Here is a 27,485-nt window from a genome sequence, read left to right on the forward strand (position 1 = left end):
AAAAATATAGCACAAAATACTACCTAGCTTAAAGACTGCAAAAGCTTTCTGTAACCTGAAAGTAGATGGCCTGACAAAACAATCTGCAGTGACATAACATATAATTGATATGTCAGAAAGACACAAAATGACTCAACAAAGAAATAAAAAAGGCTAACATTAACCTTCTGCACTGGAAATGTGCGTATTATTTCTTTCCCTTGGGCTTTTAATCACTTCAAATGAAGTTTCTTGTAAAAAAATCACATCATTTCAGAAGAAGGGATTAGTGAAAATGGGGAGAAAGAGAAATATGTTTTTCCAGTTTTACCTTCTCCCTCTAAAAACCCTTAACAATACTTTGGCACTGGTACATGGAATCTAAGGGGTTTTATATTGCTTTCAATCCAAGGGTATTCATTAAGGTTTCATTGAGTTACAAGCCTCTGAAAATCACATTAGAGAGCCTTTACTGGGCAGCTCTTAAATTCAGTGAATGCTCGATCTGCGACAAACGTGTTCCACATTCAAAGCAAACTTTGTACATCTGCTCCAGCCTCACTTCAAACCAGGCGGGTGTGAATGGGCAGATGATCCATGTCAGCAGTGTGCATCCCCTCCAGGACATGGGGCAGAACCACAAACTGCAAAGATTCATCAGCCTTCTGGTGCCGGCAGACAGCTGACAGTGCATCCTGCCTTGCCTGACCCTACGCAGTCCTGTCCTCTCCTATTGCTTTTGCAAAACCTAGCCCACAAATTATGAGCTCTGAGAGTTGATAACATTTTGGGAAGGAAAAGGGCCTGTGGAGTGGAAGCTAGGATTGGAGGCTGACTTATAATTGCAATGTTCATTTTTTTTTTGTCCTTGTTTGCTTTCACTAGCCTGACTGCTGCTAATCCTGTGCACTTCCCAGCTATTCCTCCTCACACATTCTTACCTTAAACAACCCTAATTTTTCATAATGAGCAGCCTAAACATAGCTGATTGGAATCAGGTCACACACCTAAAAAGGTGTTGAAAAAAATCAGGCCATATTCTTTCAATTTGTGCAAGAAAAAACCTGAAGCTGTCTGTGCAATTTTGGAATCCAAGGTAAAATCTTCTAACTCCTGCAGTCTACACCTCTTTACAGGACTGAAACTAAGAGCTTTAATTCTTCAAATGTAACTTCAACACTCCTTGTCAAAGGGACTTCTACAGAAATTATTTCAATTAATGGTTTTGAGATGATCCGGTATTACAGATCATGAACTCTAAAGAATACAGTTTCGATGGTGGTTGGTAAATAAGACACAGAGCTACAAACTGCATGACCTAGCTAAAACTACTTGATTAAAGCCCAACAGAACTAGTGGATGTTGATTTCCAGTGAATATATTCTCAACAGTGTTATAACCTCTATTTTCCTCAGTATCCTAAATATAGTCTGGTATGAGTCATATGGATGTGTGCTGCCAAACATAACCTATAACTGATGACAGGTGGAAGTAAATTGTTAAAGTCTCCCTTTATAAGGAAATGAGACTTACATATATCAACTAATATGCCCATTCTTTTCCTATAATTTATCCATCAAATAGATAAATGAGAGATCTTACAGAATATTTTGTATATGCAAAGGTTGTACAAGAGAGTGCTAAATTCAAGCTGCACCTGTAGCATATTTTCTTACTTTTGACAAATTTTAGGTGTTTTTCTTTTTACATATAAACAGCGTAACTCAGCTTTTATAATCCCCTGCACCCACACACATTTATGAGAAACAAAAAAATACATTGAAAGAAATCTACAGATGCATATTCTAATGAGAATATTAAGTAGGGTAAATTGCTATTCTTCCACATGGTTCTTGAAAACATCTTCATCGAGGATGAAATTTCAGAGTAAAGGAAGTCAAAAGAGGATAACAAAACTCTCAAAAGGAATGCACCTCCTTTACTAAAAATGATTAAAGCATTTGCAATTTCCAGCAAAGTGAAATTCATCACACACATCATAAATTTTATAAGGTTTTATTAGTTTTTCTGCTGGCATGTCTGTGGATGATAACCATGCCTGACACACTTTCTTTCAATGACTGTCCTAAAGAAGCCACAATGAAGGTGTCCTCCTAATTTAGGAAGGAATCTTTCCAATTTTTGACACAGACTTCATTAGTAGAATTGAATCCCAATCCTGATAGCTGGCCTTCCTCCACTAACTTACAGAAATAAATAAATAGGATCTCTAAAGAATTACTGACTGCAAAATGAATTCTATAGGCATAATTTTGCAGACAAACATTGAGAAAATCTGAGACTCAAGCTAACAGAAATAAAGAAAAATGCATGGGTCTATGACTTCTGCAGCCAACTGGCATAGCCAATTAAACAAATACGAGACAGTTAAAGAGCTGTAACAATTGTGGTTTTGGCAGAAGTTCCTGTTCTTATGGAACATACAAACCAACATTTTAATGAAGTAGTCTAATGAGAAAACTTGACTTCCAAAAAGGATCATAATCTCCCTCTGCTGGGAAGATGAAGACTGCAACTACAAAATAATTTCAAATTTCAAGGTTGAAAAGCACCATAATTTTAGTAAGGACTTAACTACTATAATTCTAGCTGAGCTAGAATTTTGGCTCCATAAGTTTAGAAAAGTGGTCTCCTATTTTTTTCAGCCACTAACAGATATGTCAAAATATAGCTTAAAAAAGAGGAAAAACCAAAGAAATAGAAACAAATTAATTTTTAAAATTAATGAAATATCGCAATGGAAAGAGAAACTGCTAAGGTAACAGGAAGGTAATGTCATGGGTTAGCATAGCTACTGAAGTGATTCTTTTGCAAAGAGGTGCTTACAGCTTCCTTTATGACCTAACAGAACCTATCAGCTGGCTAGTTTGAATATTGACAATTTTTTAAGCCACTTAGAATTTTGACCGCCTTATATGGTCCACATTTAAGAATGGACAAACCCTGGGAAGCTCTCCTTTGCTTCCGGCTTTGGGACAGGTAACTGGGCTGGGCCCGTACAGGGCCGGGCCACAGCCGTCCTGGAGCCGTGCAGCCCTGTTCCATCCGCGGCCCCCCACAGCCCCGTTACGTGCAGGCAGCGCAGCCCAGCTCCACACCCCCCATCCCTCCAGTGTGGCTGAAGATTCAGCTGAAGCTGCCCCGCTGCCCGGCAAAGCTCATGTGACCAACAGCGATAAGCGAACTCCAGCTGTGGGGCTGGGTGACATTAACCCTTTTTTAGTGCTGTAAGTTTCCTCCAGAACAAATGAAGCCTGCAGACATCAATCCTCTTCCAAGTCTGAGGAAGAGGGAAGGCGAAGAAAACACTATAGAGACACCAAAGTCAGTGAAGAAGGAAGAGCTGAAACCCTGAGGGAGGTGAAAGAGGAGATGCTTAGAAGCTGAAATTCTGTTGTAAAGCTATGGTGGTGATGGACTATGATATATCAGAGTACCCGTTGTAATTTCATGAAAGCCTGGGGGGTTGGAGCTTTGAAACTGTAATTTTGAGCAGAAGTACATGTGCCGAAATAAGAAAATGACAGTAGCTGTAACTTGATGAGGGCCCTTTTGCTCCTGGGGGAGGCGGAAAGCCTCTATTCCTAGAGATGAAGATGATGAGGACCCTTTTGCTCCCAGGGAAGGGGGAGGGCCTCTATTCCTAGAGATGAAGGCACTCCCAGAGATGGGTAAAGAAAACCTTTGTTTCTGAACAGCTCATCCTTAAAATGGTACCCCAGTAGCTCAAGATTGGACCCTTGAAAGCAGCTGTGGAAAAAGCTGTAAGCTGGGGGAAGGGACTCTCACATGCGAGCAGAGAACCAACCTGGGCAGCTGTCTCGCTGTGATACTGAAGCCATGAGTGAACTTCTTGTGGAGATGTCTCCATAGCATGAGCAAGAGAGACTCCTCTCCCTAAGTGAACTGAAAAAAGGTTATTATAGAAGTGGTAAACTGACTGAAAATCTCAAGGGTTGTCTTTTTACATTGTCAGTGAGAGAAGGGAGAAAGGTGGGGGGAGAAGTGTCCTGAAGGTGTGGTCTGATTTTTTTTTTCTCTTCCTTTTAGGTCTGTTAATAAACTTTTTTATATTCTATTAAGTTTTGTGCCTGCTTTGCTTTCTCCTAATTCTTATCTCACAGAAGGTAAATAAGTAAGTAATGAGTATTTTGGACCAAACCACTACACTCTAATTGGTGTTTCCGCCCGGTTACAAACGGAACCCGCTACAGGTAATATTATATAACATAAAATAAAAATATAAAAATATAAAAATCTAACTGCCTTTTATATTGCCCATTAATTTAGACATGACATTCTCTGTCTCATTCAGAGGAAGAAACGTCTTTCTTGCTACTGTTGCATCATCTGTCAATCTATCATCTTTAGCCCCAGTTTACACTCACTGTTTAATAATAAATACCTCTACTTGTAATTTAAGATAAAGAAAAATTTCAGGCCAATATTCTTTTTAAGTATATTACTAGAGCTTTCCTGTATGAGGATCCTATGCAGTACCTATTGGACAACTGAACTGTTGAGAGGTTTTTCTTTTTCCTTAAGAAAAATTATATGAGAGAATATCCTTCGTCACATTCAAATTTTAATTCCATGGTTTAGATCTGAAGTTTTCTTCCTGAAACCATTACTACATACAATTAAAAGAAAAGACCTGAGAATCCAGTAAATGTGGTTCAATTCATCTGCAAGAGACCTGAAAAAAGCATTTCTTTTACATAGGTGTTTTTGTAAGATATTTTTCTTGGAGAAGGTATGAAAGACAGAAGGTGAAGTTAAATTAAAAAAAAACCCAATCCTAGAACCTGCTACAATAGGTCACTGCTGATTTCAACTTATATTTTGCTGCAACTTGCTTGCCCTGGTGTCCAATCCCTATAAAAAGCAAGGTGTGATGTGAGGACTGCTGCCCAGAATGCCTGTGACTCAGCTCTTTAGGGATTCACTGGCCAGCAAGGCTTTGATGCATAGTGACAATTTTACAGTGATTTCAGGAAAGAAGGAATTTCCTTTTTGGCTTTTATATTATCTTTATTAGTATCTCTGGAAATAGAGATGGTAAGATTCATTCATATTTCTCACCACAGGTTGAAGGAATTAGCTAATGTTTGTGAAGCACACAGGAGAAGCTGGTTTTTGAAATAATTCATTGCAGCAGTACTTACTACAGTAGTGTGCATTATGCAGCTCAGTGAAGAGCCTGTCCTCAGCAGAATACAAATAAAATGATGATATGAGTTTAGCTAACTGCCTGCAGGGGTACTAAAAGCCTGATGGCTCTTCACACCTCCTGCAAGCAGAGTGCTCTTCAAGGGAACAGAATAATAGTTGTGGCAGGACCTTCTCATGAAAGGCAGCATGTTTTTTGCACCACAACAATCTTCAAATCCCCACATCCTGAAGAGTCTTTGCTACTGGTGCAAGATGAGCTGAAGAGTTAGGAATTATACTGAAATTGGGGCTTATGCTTTTTGACAATCATACATACATATATATATATAAATCACAGAATTATAGAAAAGTTTAGGTTGGAGAAGACCTTGGGCTGGTTTAGCTCTAGGTTTTTGATGTACTCAAAGACAACTACTCACAAATTACCAACTTTCAAAAGTAAAAGCACTAGAATATAAATATAACAAAATATCTTAATAGATACATTTTTGGATGAAAGTTCTTAACTGTGTTTTTCCACTTATTAAAGGTGCTATTCTAAATAAAAGCAAACAAAATTTAATTTAAACCAAAAAAATATTTCTTGATAACTGAAGGCTATGTTCTCCATGGGTTAACTGTAAATTGTTTTACATGTCAGGGGCTTTGCCCTTTCACCAGCATTACACCAGCCAAAATGAAATGGATATAACTCCCACCAATCTGAGATTCCTGGCTGCCTAAATGTCAACTGGAAGTAAACAAGAGTTTGCAAGACATGTTTTACCCCAGGATGATCTCATTACATACGCTGTTTGATGCACACATGAGAGCTCCTTGTGAAATTCATAACAAGTAGCTTCTTAGAAAGATTTCATCTCCTTTCATGTTTAAGAAAAATAAAAAAGTAAACAGCATGTTTTCTTGAAAACTACTCTATTAAAGGCATGAAGCTAATTATTTTTATATTGCTCAAACTCCACAGAAGATGACACAGTTTTCAGTGACTGAGCTGAGTACATCAGCTTTCATTAATGAAATGCACTCCACACAACATGTCAAAACCAGGACTGGTTGAATCTATGAGTGGTTGAGTGCTTTCTATATATTTTTTTTCCAGTAATACTCTGGAGTATACTCACTCAAATTGAATACAAACCAGGTAAATTAATGGAAAACATGCCTTACTGCATAAATACAAATGAAGTTCTGGGAAGATTCTGGAAGAGTATTTGATTCTATTCACTAACAGCTCTAATCTCACTGTAGAACCCCTGTGCAATACTGCAAATGAGTGAGTACGTCTGGCCTTATCTTATGGTTATAAAATGAATATAACATTAAATCTCAGAAAGATTTGGGTTAAGATGATACATTTCCTCCTCCAATCTTATGCAAGTTCCCAGTGTGAATAAAGAAACAATTGAGACATGATTTCCTCCTTTACAAAATGCTCTTAAACTTTCTCATAACACTAGACTTCACTGGTGTTTCAGATGTGATAAATTTTATGTCTTTATGCACTTTTCTCACACATAACCAAGGATGGGTATCTTTCTGGCAAGCAATAGCACAGAACTCTCTACTTTATGATTTTCCTGCAGTGATATTTTCTAGGAAATGGGGTACATGGCTAAGAAAAATTTTCCCCATTACGAATATGGCAAGGAGAGAGAGAGAGATACCTAACCTTTGAGGAGGGAGAAAAAGAGAAGTAAACTAAGAAAAGAAGCAAGGGGAGTTCAGAAAAAAAACCCGAACAGAAATAAGGGAAGCAAGATGGGGAAAGACAAAGAGTAGGAATACAGAAAGAATTTCTTTTCGAAAATAAGAATTAAGAGAAGCCTAAGAGAAAATACAACCAGTATAAAAGAAAGACACATGAAAATACACTGAAATATATAGAAAAAATCGATGAAAATACTAAAGTACTAAGGCGATATTTTAGGTGACATTAGCATAACAAAGGCAATTAATAAATTAAAAAAAAAAAATCACAAAACCACCTGAATGAAAATGAAACATACTGGACAACTGGAAAACCAGAAATAAACAACAGGAGCATACCTTAGAAGGAGAATGGTTTTGTGTGAAACAAAAACCATTTTCATTTTTGCTTTTCCTATTTCATGGCCAAAATTTCAGTTTTCTATAAAGGGTATCACACCTAACTGGAGTTCTGGTCATACATAAATAGGTCTAGCCCTAAGATGGAAAAATACATAATATTTTAAAAAGTGCCACTCAGCGCAAGCGCCTGAACAGTTGGACTAAATAATTGTACATTTGTTCCAACTGAACTATTCTATTCTAGTTTATCCTATTTTATTCTCTTCTAACAAAATGAGATCTGCCTCTCAATACATTTCAAACTCTTCTCTCTTTTAAGTAGAAAAATTATATTATAAGAACAGATGCATCTCCTCTTTCCAAGGGTCACAACTTGGCCTTTAGTATATCATAATCCTTCAAAGTTACTTATGTCTTTTCCCCTTAGGATGTGTTTAAAAATTTACTGGAGTGCTTTCACCTTACTCTCTGTATCTTCCAGATGACATTTAAGTAAATATGAAAAAAGACAGTAAACCATAATATTTCAATTAACTATCTGTTCTATCAGCAATAACATCTTACCCTGACATACTGTCTCCGAGTGTCTTCAGAGAAGACGAAGAAATTTGTTTTCCAAATATCTGGATTTGATAAATAAAAGCAATAATTTACAGTGAAAAGTGAATTGTTCACAATGTTTCCCGAGCTCTATGGAAAAGAACATATTATTTTTGAAATGTGTGCAAAACATGTGGCTTGCCCTTTATATTTTTGAACCATCTACAGTATCACTTGGGCCTCTGTCTAATGCATTTATGAATGATAACAACTAAACATTTTCTTGGGCTTTCTCATCTTTCATTCCTTAGTACGCCTTTGGTGCTATCCCACAGGGAACAAAGCACAGAGGAATAGAAATATTTACTTAAATGCAGCATAAAGAAAAAAATCACGTGAAATATACCTGTAGCACCTTCCACCTTGTGTTCAGGTCTTCCACACAGCTGAGATTGTACTGGGAGAGTTGAATATCGGAGGGAGTGAAGCGGTGAGCGAGCTCGTTGACGTGATGCACCTTTTCTTTAAGGGGAACAAGTTCTGCTCGATAAACCTGTGTGAATCAAATATAAAGATGAATAAATATAAGCACTAACTTAAAGAACTGTTGGCTCCAATACCAGCTGGTTAATAACGTAAAGATACTACATGCCAAGCTGAATGGAAAGAGCCTACAGTCATGATTCAGTTACCAGTCTGTTTATTTAACTTCAAATGGACTTTAGGTCTCAAGTGTAAGGCCCAGCATTTCAGAAGGTGCTATGAATTTGGAACCTTCATAGCCACTTTTGGCCAGTTAAGCCAAATTTCTAACCAGCAGACCCACTGGGAGATGCACTGCAGAGCACGCTTGTCTCCTGCTTCATCCTTTACTTGTGTGTAACGTGTTCATTCAGGATGCATGGGAGTGATGAGTACACAGGAAAACAGAGGAAGACAGCTGTTCCCAAATACAACAAATGAAAAAATGATTAAACTATTACAGACCCCAATAAAGCCATAATTTTACCATGAGTACCTTGTGTTATAGAGAAAAAGATTAATAATGGGAAGTCAAAAAAAAAAAGAGACAGAGACAAAAAGACAAAAAAAATTTGTTATGCATCCCAAACTGGCTTACATGACTCATATTCAAAAGAAAAACCAAAATAATGTTTCTTTTAAGATAACCTTTAAATGCAGTAAAGCAGTCCAGGTAATAATTTCAGTAATGTATGTGAAAACAGAAACTGCTAGTTACAAACTTCTTCTTTTTAAAATCAACAACCTGATAAGGATGTTTCCATGATGCATCTGGGTACATTCAGATAAATTCAGGGCACCATGACTTTATCAAAGAGAAGAATCTCTATGTAGATCTTCCACTGCTCCCTATCTATCTTTTCTAAGGAGACATTTATGAATCTTTAAGGTGATAAAATATGTCAAAATGCAACAATGAGTCATTTCTAAAGGACAAATTCTGTCATTCTCAGGAGCATGTTATATTGCCATATGATGTCTGCACACAAAGGCAGAATAATTTACTTGTTATATTAGTCTGCTCTCTAGCTCCTTTCTCTCAGCATTTTTAATACAAACCACATGTGGTCTCCATCTCATTTTAGATTATCAAATAACCTGAAATTATTGCCTAGTAATCTTTTCATCAACACACGATGCAAAATAAGGTAAAAAAAAGCACATCCAGTATTTCAGTGACTCTTGAGAGTAAATAATACGAAGACATTCATAGACATTAGAATGCCATGAAGAGCACTAAAGGTAAACATAATTGAAAAATTGTTCCTCAAATGTCTTTTAAAACCAGACTTGACTTCCATCAATTATGTTAAATTACCCTGCAACATAAGGAGTTAGACTGACTTAAGTGGTACTTGTACAGTGAATGACTCTAATGATCAATCTTTAAAATACACCATCAGAAGGGGTGTGTATTTTGTAAAGGAGGTGCAGAGAACTATGCAAATACCACAACGTGAGAGAACATGCATACATCAAGTTCATGACAACAGCTGACTTCCCCATTTCACCAGCTTTATACCACTGGAGTAGAACTGACATTACTGGAGAGAACTGATTTACAGGTTAGTGCTGAGCAAGGTCCGTAATACAAAGAAAAGGAAGACAGCTCACGTTTGGTTTTACCCCAGAGAATTATATATGTGCTTACCCTGAACTTTTCGGTCAGCAATTGAGTTCAGAGAACAAACAACATGCTGGTAAGGTAGACATTTGTTGTTGTAAAGTAAAGGCCTCAAAGGCTGAAGAAATATATACACCACTATCTGAGCACTTCACTTACAAATAGTTGTTTTACTGCTTTTTTTTCTGTGATCTGCTATTTTCATGGCCCAAGGTGCCTGGTCATGACTCTGTGCCTTACACTTGGGATGGTCAACTCAGTTCCTCCAGTGTTGCTTGGTTTCCAAGACGAGAGAACACCTCTCATCTAGCGTCACCAATGACCAATTTGCATGAAAATATAAATATACATGTGTATATATTTAGATATCTTATAACATGAAATATATAACAAAGGAAATATATGTAATAAAAATTAAATACACACAATAAATATATATATAAAATAAAAACCACTGATAGAATAAATGCTGATCAATAGATGCAAAGATCAGTTCCCACATTACAATGCACTTTAATGTAGTTCCTGTATTAAATTGAGCTAATTTTCTATTATTTTTATGGGATTAGGATCAGGTTTCTGATTAAAAAACATCACTGCTTAAGCAAAGCACATGGGCCTTATCAGGCACTTGTTTTTAAACATTTATTAAAGTATCTTACTGGTTTCAGACCAATTATTTGCATCTGCATTGTGGACTTGAAAGTACTGGTCTCACTAGAATACCGACAGAGGTTATTAGGTAAATCACACAGCCACTATACCTAAATTAAGGCGAAATAGAAAACCCTTCATAATTAGTCAGTATATTTTCTGGTTTTAAGTTATTTTATAGACCAGAAAGGCTACATAAGCAACCCATACCGAAGAAATGAAATCACAGAAATAGATATGGAAGTAAAGAAGAAAACTCATCTTCTGCCTTCTCTTCAATCGATATCTTAATTAATTTTTTTGTGCTGCAAGGATAATGATTTTTTCAGTGTGATACTAATTTTCCAATGCACAAAATACAACAACTTTTGCCTTTAAATTTGATATTCTTTATTCTATTATCACTAAGTCTGAATTTTTGCTAGTGCTTTTATTAGTTGGACAAATCCAAACATGATGAACGCCAAGAACAAAAAAAGGAATGCTAGTCAATGAACAGCTATCTAATTAATGCCAGTAAGCTTACAATTAAAAAACTTTAGACAGGAAAGAGAAAAATAACCACAGAAAGATTTGGAATATGACTTTGTCGTATTGAGAAGTCAACAACTGTAAACTGTCTTTAAGCAGCAGTTTGTCACAGACAACCAGTCCATCAGTCAGCATACATGATTCTAAAGCTAAGCATCTGTAGAAGCAGAAATTTAGACTTTTTCCTGGAAATGTGTTGCAGAAATATTTATATTTTTAATAATCATTTTATATAATACAAGACTGATATTTTTTCCATATTTTTCCATCTGCATGAAGACAACCATACATATAATAGGTTTATGTTGAAAAAAATTAAAGAATTATATTGCTGGTAATTTAAAAACAAACATACATGGTGAGTAGTAGTGTATTACTACCATTAGGAGATGTACCCATTAAATTGCTTGGAGTGCAAATGAGTTCACAGTATGAACAGTGATAGGACAACCTGCCCCAAATTATCTTCATTATAACTGTCCTTATGCAAGACAGAATTTCAATGGTTTGTGATACTGTAGGTGGTAGATTGGATTTTAAATGATCCATACAGTCTTGTTAGAAAATATTTCAAAATGCCTTGGAAAATGAGCAATGACTCTAGAAGACACATACCACAGACACCCTAAGCAGACAAATACTGAAAGTCTAGAGAACATTCAGTGGCCATAATCAGTCAAATGAAGAGCCCATCTTGCCCAGGCCCTTGTGTGATAGTAGCCAATACAATTGCTTAAGGAAGAAAGTAAGGGAAAGCATCAGCTTCCCTGTCTCTTGTAAACTTCCAGCTCAGCAATTTGAGTCTCAGAGATTATGGAGCCAGAAGCCATATTTTTATGTCAAACAGATCTTGATGGAATCTTTTCCAAGAAATTACATATTTGATTTTTGGACTCATGTAGGCTTTTATGATCCAAAATATCCTATGGTAAGTTTTACATTTAGGTTAGAGTTTTTGAGTTTTTTAATCCTATTTCTGGAGACCCACTTGTGACCCTCCCTAATTCTTAGCTCATAGGAGACAGAGATCAACCATTCCTAGTGGACTTTGTGTTGTGTCAGGATGTACAAGGCCTCCATCATGTTTTTTCCTTCTTTATGCTTAAGATGCAAAGACAGATATATTTGATTAAATGTGGATATCTATAAGCTATTTACATCTGAGCAAGTTGCCTTTATATTTACATGGTCCCTTTATACTCCATAGCTAATCGAAACCAGGAGTTGAACATAATGTGAGGTTTTACTATAGGATGGCAAGAATCACATTCTGAATTGCAAAACAGGAATGATCAGATTTTCACTGACTATACTAGGAGCCTAGGCAACTAACTCACACGCAGGCAGTTACCCAACACAAGAGAAGTAAGACAAACCCCAGTCCAACACCATTTATTCTGTCCTTGGATACCTTGTATCTAGTCTGTTATAACTGTTTTTAGATTGGGGATCCCAAACACTTCCTACTATATATATGTTATAGGTACAACAGGCACTTACACTACGGCACCATGATATTTTCTGCTTTTTCAGTAATTTTCAGTAATTCCTAGCATTTCATTTGGCTTTCTGAACAGTCCTGAGTATTGATGTGATGTTTTCGGAGGACTTCTGTTATGATTTCAAGACCTCTTTCATGAGTGCTAAAGCAATGTTTGAAAGCCCTAAAAAGACCACTACTGTACACAGAAATTTGGGATAGCTTTTTCTACATTTTGCTTGAGATTTACCAGCATTTCATTTTGTCTGCTATCCCTTTGCTGGCAGTCAGTACTGTGAAGGCTTTCCATAGCTGTTTGCAATCTGTCCTCACCTTAAGTACTTTTAATAGGTTTGTATCATCTACAGAATATCCTTTCCCAATTTCCCAGTCATAGGTCCACAATCCTGACTACATGCATTATTTGAAAATTATCACCATGTGTGTCTCTCATCATTCCTCATTAAAGCCCCGATTTTAAATAAGAAAATGCTGTTTATAGATACAGCTATTTTACACTTCCATTTGAACACTTGACCAAACAGCCATCTGGTTCTGGTGATTTAACCAGATCTTAATCAAGACTATTTTTTCTTCGTATTTTTGCTCCTAATAGGTTTCTTTATGATTTTTCTTTATCCACCCTATCTTTCCAGGTCTTTCTGAATTCATTTGGACAGTATGGATTGGTTCTCCAGATGCAGTGTAGTGCCTCTGTGCTGCCTTCACAAACTTTGTCTTTTTGATTCCTTTTCAGCAGGCTTCCTCATTTGTGTGCAGCTTTCTTTCTGAAAACTAAACACTGCTGTAGTGGATTTTTTGGGTTATTTTTGTCCCTGCAGAGATGCTGACCTTTAGTTCATAATGATCCCTATTATGATAGCAGTGTTTTGAACTTGCAGTGCTCAGAACCAAGCCAAATCTTTTCCCTACTGGTTATTCTCTTGGAGTTTCTTATGTATTTTCTATTTAGTGCTGGAGCTTCAACTCCAAGAGGATTTTAGGCTAGTGTCTGTAACTACAGATCAGCTTCTAACATATTTTAGAAGACGCAGGATAAGCCTCCCAAAATTATTTGCAAGTCCTTTTCTGTATATTTTCCATTAAATTTGTTTGTGTTTTGGGTATCCTATTCCAAGGTAGTAAAAGCCACCAGATAGCCCTCACCTCTTTCCAGAATACCAATTCTATTAATGAAAATTTGTTGATTAGGTTTTTTTCAGATGTCTTTTCTTCCACATTTCACATGCTATGTGTGTGGGTTTATCCTATCCTTTATTTAAGGAACCCTAACACAGACTTATTTCTGCTTTGGAAGGCTGCCCAATGTTCAGAAGAGAGAAAAAATTTAAAAATCTAGGTCTTTTTATTTAAAGATTCACCAAAGGGGGATGGTTTTAGACAATGCCATGAAAAGGATTGCTTTTTCTTTTAGGATTCATACATTGGTTCCATAAAATCTGAAAGAAAATTCACTAATCATTCAAGTAGAAGAGTAAAAAAAAGAAAACAAGCTTATTTCAATATCAATATTACGTATTTTACACTAATTGTACATACTTATAGATCATATATATTTATATATACTTATATATAAACATACATATATAGAATATATAATATATATTTATAAGAGATTTATAATCAACATTATATGCTTTTCTAGCTTAATGGAATTTTTGTAGCCAAATTCATAATAAAGTTCAGGAAGGAACACTGGCTATACAATGCACATCTTCCATTTCTTTACCCCCTTCTCCCTTAACCACATGTACAACTGCTGGCTGACAAGTCAAACACAGAGTTCAGGAATCCAACCAAAATTGAATCAAGTGCCTGTAACTTCCGGCTCTGTTGTTAATGGAATAGTGTGACTAAAGCCCATTCAGCCATTTGGAAAATACACCCTGAAGAGGAGGTGTATTCCCAGAACAGTACGCATTCCTTAGGCACAGAGAAACACTGAAACGCAGAATGTTTTTTATTTATTGTCTGCTACTGAAAAATGCCAGTGGATCACTAAAATTGCTTTTTTATACTTACTGTCCTTATTCCTACTGATCCCAACACCTACCACTTATGTTTAGATGTAGTCCACAACAGTGCCTTGTCAGAGCAAGTAGCAATTATGCAGCTGTATTAAGAGTATGAAATCATTGCTGCTTAGCATTCACCACACTGACAAAGGAAAATAACAGCAGGCACATACGAAGTCATACATCCTTATGTACACCTCAGTAGTACTGAGATTGAGTTTAGCTATATTTGTCTTAAAAATTGACAACACCTAATAATTATTTATTTGCAATTGGTATGCAATTGTTCAATCAGAAACTTAAAACAAGCTATTAAGCTTTTCAATTATGATTTAAAATACATTCAATAATCCTATTGGCTCCTGCTTACCTGAAACATTTCTGGTGTGAAAAATAGCTTGGGAGCAGATCCATTTTTTGTGTTATTTTGTTCTTCGTGTTCCTTAACAACACTTGGACTTGAAAATAGGTTTAGAAAATTGTACGTGAGACCACGTATGGACAATTATCGTGGGATATTTTTTCCCAGCTATATTGTCCTGAGTCACCCTGAACACACTGGTAAAAATCAAGGCTCATTAGTGTTTCCCATACTCATGGGTGGAGGGACCATGAATCTCACAGTGCATATACTGCAGTACCCTTCTCTTGTTGCAAACAGGAGTTAAAGGAGACTTTAGAGTTCATTTCACCAATGCATCAAATGATTTAAATGTTCAATGCCAGCTTCTGGAAATGAGTCTCTATCTATTTGCTTATGGATGAAACTGGCATGATGCCTGTCTAAGATGTTAAAGGCAATTTGGCATAATCTCTAGCTTTTTTATTTCTCAAATTTTATGGACTGGCAATTATAGCAACACCAGCCTTTGATTTGAACACTGTGCTTATGCTTAGAGCACAACATTGGAAATTAAAATTGATCCTGAAGTTAGTTTCCCCTAGAGACAGTAAATGCAGTACCTCAGAAGAGAGCATCCTCTTTCACAAATGTTCATTTTTACAAGCCTAAACACGAGGAATTTAAAAACATTTTTCTTAGCTTTTTATAAAGGAAGGAAAAAAAAATCAAAAAATTTGAAAATCATCTCTAGTTTCCCAGCAATGGTATTTACTATTTAGGCAGTTCATATCTAGACTTTATACAGGACTAATCACTGTAGCAACTATATTTAGGAATTAAATGTTTTGCACTTCTTAATAAACTTTTCAACACCATGCAAGCTTGGACATGTACAAAAACTGAAGGCAAGAACATAAATTTCTTACTGTTCTTAGTGTATAAATGCACAATGGTTTCTAAATAATTTTGTATGTCTACTGAAAATCGTTGCAAAGGCATGCAGTAAAAAATGCTTTCATTCTCACAAAACTCTAAACTGTCATCACAGACTGGCTGAAGATGGAAGGCAACTCTTAAGGTCATCTAGCACAGCCCCTCTGCTCAGAGCAGGGCCAGTTGCTCAGGACCATGTCCAGTCAGGTTTAAAATATCTCCAAGGATTGACATTCCACCACTTGTCTGGGCAATCTGTGCAAGTGTTCGAACAGCCACATGTGTCTCTTCTCATATTCAGGTAGAACTTTATGGGTTTTAATTTGTGCCCATTGTCTCTTCTGTCAGTGGACAGTACTAAGAAGAGTCCAGCTTTCTCTTCATTACATCTCATCAGGAATTTATACATATTGGTAAGATACGGAGCTGCCTTGGGTCTCAAGGCTGACCTGTCCCAGTTCTCTCAGCCTCTCCTCACAGGAAGGATGCTTCAGTCCTGTGACTGTATTTGTGGCCTGCACTGGCCCTATTCCAGTGAAGTCCATACCTCTCTCATACCTGGGACCCCAAAACTGGACCCAGCCCTCCAGGTGTGACCAAGGCTGAGGAGAGAGGAAGGCTCACGTCCCTCAAATTGCTGGCAATGTTCTGCCTAATTCACCCCAGGGTGCTGTCAGCCTTCTTTGCCAAGAGGGCGTGTGTAAGATACTTAAAGATTATAATTTGTTCACATGCTGTTAATACCACTGAAGGGCTTTGCTGCTGTAGCAAACCTTACAAAGAAGTAACTGCTCATCTGCAACCACCAAAGCTCACCCCATCCCAAATATGCCTTCTGGATTCCCGAAATTTGGAGTGTGAGCTAATCCAGGTGACAGGAACTTGAGATAAGATAAAGGTGGTACTATTGTCCAATTATCTCAGGTCTATCTAAGGAAAGCTAAATGAGGTGGGGGAGAAGGATGTTTCACAGCAAGGAGTCCATGGGAAGGCCAGCTCGGAAGCTGTGCTGGAAGCTGGCTGTGGCTGGGTCTGGTGGGGTGAGACCATAGAGCACTGGCTCAAGACAGGAGGCCACTGACTCAAACACAGAGAAATAACAAGCATTGTTATAATTAGCATTGGAAGCAAGGGAATAATTAACCAACAGAATAAGAGAACTGTGTAGCCAATGAGCACTGATGCCTTTTTTTGCTAAAACATATAAATGATGAGAAGTCTTGAGTGACCTTGGAACCCCCACCACTGAGAAGTCCAGGGTGAAGAGGACCAGTGCGATACTGCTGGATCCATGGTGGTGACTATCATTCCACCTGATCTCTCTCCCTCTCTCTCTCTCTCCCTCTTTCTCACTCTCTTTCTCCCCTCCCTCTTCCCCGTCAATCCTTTTCTATTTCTTTCTATCTCTCCACCTCACATTTTACTGTTACATAAAATCCGTACTATTGACTTTGGCATATGATCTTGTTTGCACCTTAATTCAGGCAGAGTCATCTCCCCAGTAATTGTAATAACTAGATTTTAACAGTGTGTTCCCATCAGCTGTTTGTCTACCAAGACCCCAAGGCTCTTCTCTGCAGAGTTGCTTTCTGGCCAGTTGATCTTGAATGTGTACTGTTACCTGGGGTTCTTCCTCCCAGGACACAGTGATGTCTTAGGTTTTAGCTTTTATATTTTTCAGATCCTGTACAGCCTAGTGTGTAACTCTGAAACTTCATATAGCCCATTAGCTCCCGTTCTCACATTTTGGTTAGACATAACAAACCCTCTCTGGACCTTAACTCAAGGACACCTTGTTGTCCCAGGCCCTTAAATATGTAAACTGAGCCTCTGGACAGGGGGAGCAAACTTGGGGTAATGACATAATTACTTGAAATTATAATTGGAGAATTAACCCTGATATGCAAATGGACCAAACTTATAAAAGTGTGAAAAACCCGTAACCCAGGGTCCATCTTGGGTGGAGCCCCTTGGAGGCTTTTGACTCCCATGGTGTACCTTTGAAGGCCCTTCAAATAAATACCTGCTTTTATTCTCTTAATCTTGTCTAGCCTCTCTTTTCAGGTAGCCACTTCAAGGCATCAACAGGACTTGGCATTTCTCCTTGTTGAATTTTGTGAGATCCTCTCAGTGTAATTCTCCATTCTGTCAAGGTCTATATGAATGACAGCACAACCATCTGGTGGAACGGCTGCTCCTCCCACTTTTGTATCAAGTGGGAAATTACTGAAGGTGAGCTCTGTCCCAGGGACCAGTTCATTAAAGCAGATGTTAAATGATACTGACCCAGGATCAACCACTGTGATACCTCACATATGACTTGCCCTCAGTGCAACTTTCTAGTCCTTCATGTGCCTGGAAATGGTTTAAAAGATTAGCTATTCCATCACATTCCCAGGGATTTAGGTGATGCTGAATAACCTGTAAGTCCCTGTGTCCTTCCTCCTGTCCTACTTGAAGATGAGAGTGATGCTTGTTCTCTTCCAGGATGCAAGAGTTTCTCCCAGTTGCTGTGACCTTTGAGACAACTGATAGTGGACTCTCAATAACATCTGCCAGCTCATTCTGCACTCATGGCTGCATCCCATTAGGACTCAGGTATGACCAGAATTATGAGCATGATCCATCCCCTTATATGTTCCACGATGCATATTTCTTACACTTAGTATGAAGCAGATTTCAAGAAAAGGCCAACTGTGCCTACAGAGAAAGTCTGTTTCCCTGGTCTGCGAGCAGCACTTATGCAAGGCTGTGGCCTCATGCCAGCCTGACATTTTCTTGAAGAATTCCCTTACATAGAAGAGTCTCCCGCTAGCACTGGCTTATGTTAAACCTCAATTCTCATAACCAGTGAAAGAGACAGAAAAGAACATCTGGCAGCGTGAAGAAAATATGACATGACTTAGGGAGAAAAGTTCTCCTGTGTCAGATGAATTTCTGTTGTGGGAAGGTTTTATACAAGCAGCAGCTGCAGCTAAATCAGAGCAGGATCCATTTGCACAGTAAGGTGAGTGTTTGCCCTATACCTGGGCCACAGCAGGTTCCCAGCACTGACAATTCTCTCAGCTCACCTCAGCTCACTTAGTGTCCAAGTGGAGAAGTATTCATGGGCCAGAGCATTATGCTCCATTTTATATTTAAAACCATACAAGGTTGAACTGTCCCAGGACAGTTTAACAGTCTCCATCTTTTTCATTCAAAATGAGTTAGTTTCTTCTTTGAGGGGTTTAGTGTACTCTGATTCAAATTTCGTTGAAACCTGGGTTTTTCAGCCACTAGCTCAATATGCTACACTTAGCTTGCTTTTAAACTCACCCTGTACTTTTATTTGATTTTAGTGCTCCTGGGGACAGGCAGTGTTGAGACAAAATGGATTTCAGCTGATTTAATTTTCCATCCTATATATTTTTATAAACTCAGAAATGACCAAGCAAGAGTGCACTACAGTAGAATATAAATCCTCTTCTGGGATAAAAATAGTTCAAACAAAAAACATCAGGGGAGAAAGAAAATCAAATTCCCTTTAAGTACTCTCCCATTCTGAATTCTGTATTTCTGAATCAGTAAAACTTTACATTTTTCAAAAGTTTTTTCCTGCAATTTGGAAGACTAACTCAGTATTTCTTTAAAAACAAGGTTATTAAAATTTGAATAGAAGAAATGAAAAATGAACCAATGCCAGATATTAATTTTCTTTTTTTCTGAACTGTCAATGGAAAAAGCTATGAGTTGTAGCAATGTTATATCTAGCAGAAAATATTTATTTACTAGGATGTCCAATTTAATAAATAGAAGCACATTAATAAATAGATGCACTTATCGTGAAACACAGATCACTTGGTTACTACAAATTTTGATCTATTTATTTATTTTAAATCAACAAGTGATATACAGCTTTATGATTCCTGAACAAATACAACCCATGCTACTGCCTTGCCATTTATTTTGAAATTGTTTTCTTCTCCATAGAGGGGGAAAAGTAAATGAGCAAATTCAGCTTGTAATTCACTCTACAAGAACAACTCTACCCATGTCATGGCAGAGCCCATGATGGCTGAAGTGTCATAAACAGCTCCACACCAATTTTTCCATATAATCAAACTCAGTTACTCAGTTACTTTGCAACCAAGAAGAGATGAAGTGCCTAGGAATTGTAAGTAACTTGAAAGATTTCAAGGTGTGATCTGAAAGTCTAACTTGACTGCACCAAGGACATAGGAAACATAAAGGAATTTTTGCAAAGAAAGTTTTCCTTTAGTAGGGTTTCAGTCAGCATCATTAAAACCTAAAAAGCACTTGAAAAGCATAAATGCTTAGGTTGTATCAGTCAAATTGTTTTTAAACCATTAATAGCATATTATCTATTGCTATTAGTTAACTTGTAAACAGTGTATATTGGATATACAAACAGAAAAGGTTGAATAATAACCCATGCTCATTACCAAAAGATCTTTCAGGTTATAGTGACTCCTTGTCCTCAGAAAATAGTTGCTACAAAGCAAATCTCTATTGTGCTGTAAAGCAGCATGGCATTTTAAAGGGAAATGCAATATTTCACTGACTGTCCTAGATTTGGCCTGGACAGAGCTAGTTTTCTCACAGTAGTCATGAGAGAGACCAGGGAAGGGTTGGGCAGGGGTCGGGCTGGGGGTCGTGCATGGGATGGAGCTGGGAGCCTCATGGGTGAGCCTAGGTTGTATTCTATACCATCCATGTCATTGCAGAGGGGTGGAAGTAGGCATTCTCACCTCTGTGAAGAAACACAGAGGCTGGGGTGTTGGCTGGGGTGGCAGAAAAAGGGCACTGTGGAGGATCTGGGACCATTTTTGCCTTTTGTCTCGGTGGTCACACAGGGCCTTGGCCAGTGAATATCCTTTTTTGCATGTAAATCACTCTCTCTTTTGTATACTTTTGTTATTAATATTGTTGCTCTTACTGTTAGTTTTTCTTATTTCAGTGCTGCTTTTCAAGGAAATTGTTCTTGATTCAGAATCTCTGTTTTTGTCTCCCTCTCATGGAGAGGAGAGTGAGGGGGAAGGGAGCACTTTGAGTGCAGTTTATTTTCCAGTTGGGTTTTAAAACCAGCACACTGACAAAAAAAGAAAGCAGTTTAAACCAGAAAGATTGCAACAGCTGTATCGTAACATTACAAAACACCTCAAGCTTCCAGATATCAGCAGGCAGATCCTGTAGCTCAGGAGGAAATCTATGGATCCATACAAAAGCTTAGCATAGACATTACTAAAACACAGATAGTTTTCTGACACTTAACATTAAACAATTCAGACAAGAAGCTTCAGAAAATCCTCATTTTTTCTAACAAAAAGCTTATAAAGATCTTTATTTTGATTTAAAAAAAAATCCTTCCTTTCTCCTTTCATGTCTTTAAATTTACCCTGTAAGTATTTAATAATGTTTAGCCTCATAGAGTTGATAATTACTACCTCTAGTAAGGGGGACAAAGTTCTTCATAGAGCTTAAGGACAAAAGAAGTTGTTACAGTCCACTCAGTCTCTAATATCCAGAAGAATGCAGGTCAGATGGACTGTTCAATGGCTTTGTTGAAAGCTCTGTGTTCCAAGTCTTGAATTAATATTGAAATTCACATCTTCACCTTTTCACCACCACTGTGCAACGTGTGTGGAGTAGGCATGGGTGAAACCACGAGTCAACACAGAGTCACAGAACCATAGAATGGCTTGGGTCAGAAGAGACCTTTAAGATCATCTAGTTCCAAGCCTTCTGTCATGGACTGGGAACCTTCCACTAGACCAGGTTGCTCAGAGCTCCACCCAACCTGGCCTTGAACATTTCCAGGGATGGGGCATCCTCAACTTATCCAGGCAAACTGTTCCAGTGTCTCACCACCTTCACAGTAAAGAATTTCTTCATAATATCTAATCTAAGCCTACTCTCTTTAAGTGTGAAGCCGTTATTCCTTGGCCCGTCACTACCTGCTCTTCTAAATAGTCTCCATCTTTCCTGTAGGTTCCCTTCAGGTACTGGAAGGCCACAATTAGGTCACCCTGAAGCCTATTTTCCAGGCTGAACAATCCCAAGTCTCTCAGCCTTTCCTCTGTGCTAAGGGTGGTGATTAGAGGGGTGTTCTATCCCTGTATTAATCTTGGTGGCCCCTGGACTTGCTTCAACAGGTCCCTGTTCTTCCTGTGGACCTCAGAGCTGGACACAGCACGGCGGGGGGGTATCATGAGAACAGAGCAGAGGGGACAAATCCCCTCTCTCACCTGCTGCCCATGGTGCTTTGGATGCAGCCCAGGACATGTTTGGTTTTATGGGCTGTGAGTGCCCATGGCCAGCACATGTCCAGCCTCTCACCCACCAACTACCCCAAATCCTTCTCAGCAGGGCTGATCTCGGTCTGTTCATCCCCAGCCTGGATAGATACCAGCAGTTGCCCCACCTCAGGTACAGCACCTTGCACTTGTTAAACCACATGAGGTTCCCATGGGTCTACTTGAGGTGTAAATTCCTAGATTTCTTACATCTAATAAGAACATCTTTCAACAGTGGGAAACAGAAGGAATTCAGTTCTCATAGTAGATTTTAGCAACCACAAGTGACAATGATTTACTTTTTAAGCTAATGTAGGAAGAAAGAATATTAAAATGAAATGCTGAAAAGGAGACAGTTAAATAAAACTTAAAAAAATTAAACATGTCTCAGGTTTCTACAACAGCACCAGACACAGGCTGGGAAACAATGAGCAGTGCCCACCTTCCCAGGCATTCAGGCTGAATTCTTCTGGGTGGCTGCCCTGACATGTCTTGAGGAGGAGAAGGCCGTGGCTCTGGGAAATGGGCAACAGTGTCTCCTGCCATGACCGATGAAAACGGTCATTCTTAATCCAATGAACAGTTGAACTGAACTAAAACAAAACAATTTTCAGGTAAAATATAAAGAGAATACAAATAATTTGAGTGGCATTGCTGTTTGGACAAATTAGTTTCACTGATTCAATTGACCGGTTTGTAAACTGGGGATAATACTTCTATTGCGGTCTCAGAAAGAAGCTGAGAAGATTAACTCATACTATCTGGAACATAAGAAGCACTATAAAAGTGCTAAGTAGCAATTACAAAATTTTATTATGGGTTAACCTTGGCCAAAAAAATGAAATAAAACTCTATTAGGCTTTAAATTTATAAAGATGAAAATGAGAAATGTGTAACTCATTGGGTCCCTGATAAACATTCCAGGCAATCTAACATTCATTGCACTCCCTACATCAAACAGTCCCTAGACAATTACTGTGTACCAGCACAGGAGCTTGATAAATTGATTTTACTTTGCTCATTGATTTGCCCATGTCATAGAAACAATATCATTACAGATTCTGCACACTTGATAGTTCCCAGGAATACATTTTGCCAATGTTTTAAGAAAAGATTTCATTAGAAACACAATACTGACAGACTTTTCTTCATGGAAAAAAAAAATTGCCTCATCACAGAGACAAACAACATAAAAATTAATTTCTAGTATTCTTCCCTTTTCCCTTCTCTCATGTCTCAATGAATGTCGATGTCTCTGGTTATATATTAATTTCTGGTACATCTTTTTTCTTTACGTAGGAATGTTTCAATAGCAGACTATATATAGCAGATCAGAGTTACGTTCTAAATACTCCTTAGATATAATTTTGCTCCCTTTAGCCACACAGCTCCCTGTGCCACACTCACTTAGGAAGGCCTGAATAAAATGGTCCTATATTAAGAAGAGATGTGTTACTCACATTGTACTTTTTTCCCCCTTGGCTAAATATTTACATTTCCAGGTCATAAGAAAAAGAAGGCTTTTGAATAGAACCAAATCAGTTCAAGAGCATCTTTGATTTAATGTCATGTCTTGGAATGTTAATACTTCATCATCAGACTAATATCTATGAGTGCTGCATTTGTATGGCAAACTTAAAACAAAAAGCCATGCTAAATGCCAGAGTCCCTGCCACTTAGGTACTTAAAAATTAATGTTTAATTCTCCTTCTAAAAGCTCAAGTCTCATTCTCTCCTCTGATAAACTGATAAAGAGAAATCTCTTAAAAATGTTCTGGTCTGACCTTAGTTCTGAACTTCAGAGGCATAAAACGACAGACAAGTCTTTATACATGTATTAGTCAGTTCTCTCAGCAGGCTATCAGAAACCAAGATCAGAGATTGCCAATACTTAAAAAGTCAAATTCTGCCTGCAGATGTGCATGTTGAACTCCCACTGAAATCAGCAGGGTGAGTTCATACAAGGAAAAATTTGGCTCTAAATGAAATGTGTTGATCTAATAATAGCATCTTCAACCCATCTGCTGGGTTGGATGTAGAAAAGATTTTCACCTTTACTGGTCACCTTTTTTTTTCTTTAGAGCTCAAGAATTTTTCTGCACTTGTCGTCAGGGAAAAGTTATCAGTATTCTTTAGCCCAAAAGTACTTAATCAAAGAGAAAATAGTTAATGTGCTCTATTAATGACTGTGTTAATACAGTTAACACAAATCTGATAGAAATTGGGTTAAATTTGTACAGCTCTTTTCCAGGTGTTTGTTTTTTTGAAAAATGGTCTACAAGAAGCTGCTTCTCACATCAGTTGTTCTGATTCCTCAGGAAGTTAATTAAAGAATACTCATTTTTATTTCTTCTTTGTAAGCAGAGCAATGTTATTTTTTCTGTATCACAAATATGCTACTGTTTCCCAATAAGTAGTATGGTCAAGAGCAGTCTTAACTTTAAAAGACCAAGATTTTACTTTGCCTGCTCATCATCATTCTTACTATTCCTATGTACAAAAAGATTTTGTATTCTTCCTTAAAATAGGTAGCTTGATATACACAAAAAAACTATGTAATCTAGTCTCTGTAAAAAACTGTAGATACAGTGGTAGCATCATGAGATAAGAAATGTACAACTTACTGCAAAAGAAGTCAGCAGAAGGAATGATTGGTTGCTTCAGGTATTTAAAATGGACTTAGATATAGGCTATTGCCAGAGTTATTGCCATAACGAACTCTCCAATTTTATCTGACTGATTATATAGAAACAACATAAGGCAGATTATACTTTTAAGTTAAATTTGTATCATTAAATACATGATTACTACATACTAAATAACCACTTGTGAATATATTAGTTTTTGTGTGAGAAAATAAATTCGTTCATAAGCTGTTAAAGTGAGATTGAGAGACTACAGGACACAACTGAGTAACCTTCATCTCCTAAAAGCTAAGAAGCATAACAGAGCTAAAATCAGCTGGTACACCTACATGAAAAAACAGTTCATGGTTTTTAACTCAATTTCGTATTTAAGAAAAACCTGAGCAAATTAAACTTGCCCTCAACAGTGACAACCAAACAACCCTACTAAATTCTCCCTTGTATAAAAATGCATTTAAAAAAGGTAAAACCAACATACCAGGCTGTCACCAATTTGGTAACGTGGTTAGTTGAAGTATCTTTGATGTATAACAACATCTTGAAAGCTGACCCATTAACGAATCGAACAAACTTTAATTATTTCTTTCATTACAGCAAGCTCCACAAATTTTTAAATTCATAGGAATATTATATATCGCAAGGACATCTGTAGGATGTCAAAGTGTTCCAGTGAATTTCAGTACGGTTTTGGTTTATTTCAAAATAGTTTATTATGCTCTTATGTACACTAATATTGTTTTAGTTTATATTAGAAGTAAAACAGTTGATGAAGAGCTGATGTTTTGTAAATTCTGGTTTTATTGACCATATTTATATTTAAAACATAAAGGTCCTCTAGTATGTCATTAGATCATCTCCTCCTTTTATAGCATCTTACTTAGAACAATCTCTAAATTACGAATATTTTACAAATACAAAATCTGTTTAGAAAGATCACCCCTAATTCTCTTAGGAACTAATTTTTGAGTTTTGGAAAGCTGAAAAATTCGTTAGTAGGAAATGGTTATTCTGTATATAATAGTTTTAAAAGTCCCAGAATCCCGCACCGAATTTATTAGGAGACTTACTAAAGGAAATAGAACATCTTAACCCAGATTGATTATGGCCCTTGGTGGTAACAGCTGGCTTCAAATTAAACTGAAAAAATGTATATGCATTTTGAAGTAGTTTAAGAGCATATCATAAATAACTATTGTATAATGCTATCACAGAACGACTTATGTATGAACTGGTAAGATTGAGAGCCATTTGTAACAGTAATTACTTTAGTAATAGTATGAAGAAAACATTAACACTTCCATCTCCTACACTGCAGGCAAGTAGTTTCCTATTCAGCTATGAACCAATGGATGCTGTCACCTTCTAATTGTACAAACAATTTGAAAACACCTAATCAAATCATAGTTCATAGTCTAAAATTCTGCATATAAAATACTTTAGCATTTTTGTGGTTTTTAAAACTAAGAATAATAAGGAGTGTAGCTATAGTAGAAAGTCTATCAGTAAAGAAAGAAAATGTAAAAATATCTCAGAAGCTGCTGTATGTGTAATGTTATTTCACTTTACAGACTGGACAGCATGACCTCTGCTAACTTAATTTGGTGCATAGCATAATTTTATGTTAGCAAAAAATTAACAAGAGAATAGGAGTCACATTGCAATCTGACCTCTATTTGGCTTAACAAGGGTCTGGCACTGCTACTGATATCTAGCTGACTGGAAATTCTGGTTATTCAATACATCTTCCAGGTAATTATTTCTTCAATAGATTCTATTGATCTATTTAAAACTGATCTCCAGTACATATCTCCATTGCTAGGAGGGGATGAATGGGGACTATTGGCTTGCTTCTAGGTGTCATTCATTAATTTCCCGGTATGTGACCCCTAATAGGTCCATATAAAAATCATTCTTCTTTTTGGGGAGGATAGAAAATTATCAACTACCCAAGAATTTCAAATAATTTTGGCTTAAGAACATAAACTAGAAATTCAACAACTCACTTTGCTGTCAGAATCGTCATAGTAGGCAGCTGTCAGTTCCCTCATAACAGCACTGTCAGAGTTCACTTTGCTGAAATACCTCTTTCAGCACAGCACTAGCTGAACAGTACCCCAATGAACTACAGGAGAATATATAAGGCTTTTAAAAATTATTATTATTATTATTATTATTCTTTAAATGAACTTCCTACTCTCGTTCAGTGACCTGAAATTGAAATTGTTGATTTAGTATTAAAATGCTTTTAATAATACAGAATTTTAACCTTTGCAAATCTATTTGTTTTCTTTCTATGGCTGGATATGAACACAACTGAAATTCAGCTGATTATTTTAATAGGTTGTCTTACTTTTGTCTCATTTTGAGGAAAGATGACCAGGGACAAAATGATTGTCCCCAGTCCCTGCACACAGAAAGTAATTTTGGAGTAGATGATGAGCAGATCAGTGATCAGTTCATTTCTGATTTATGAATAACTGCAAATGCTATTTGGTTTACAAATAAATAAATTTCAGGCTGATATTTTCCAGTGAATATTTGTCAGTGACATACAATTGGCTACAACTGTCAATTAAGCTGAAGAGTCTGAAATAAACAGCATATAATTCAACTAGAAATTGTATTAAAATTGTTAATAGACTTTGACAAAAGTATTTAAAAGG

At 37.1% G+C, this 27,485-nt stretch overlaps 1 protein-coding gene across 13 annotated transcripts in view; it reads right to left on the reverse strand.

Annotated features, from left to right (window-relative positions):
• The window catches only part of DMD (dystrophin), a 1,179,964-nt gene that overhangs the window by 154,099 nt on the left and 998,380 nt on the right, over positions 1 to 27,485 (reverse strand). For all 13 annotated transcript variants that reach the window (XM_032100882.1, XM_032100890.1, XM_032100878.1 and 10 more), the window contains one exon: positions 8,168 to 8,314. In XM_032100882.1, coding sequence (XP_031956773.1) covers positions 8,168 to 8,314 — 147 coding nt within the window. The remainder of the gene's footprint in view (positions 1 to 8,167; positions 8,315 to 27,485) is intronic.

Source organism: Corvus moneduloides, chromosome 2 (assembly GCF_009650955.1).
Source record: "Corvus moneduloides isolate bCorMon1 chromosome 2, bCorMon1.pri, whole genome shotgun sequence".
NCBI classification, from domain to species: domain Eukaryota; kingdom Metazoa; phylum Chordata; class Aves; order Passeriformes; family Corvidae; genus Corvus; species Corvus moneduloides.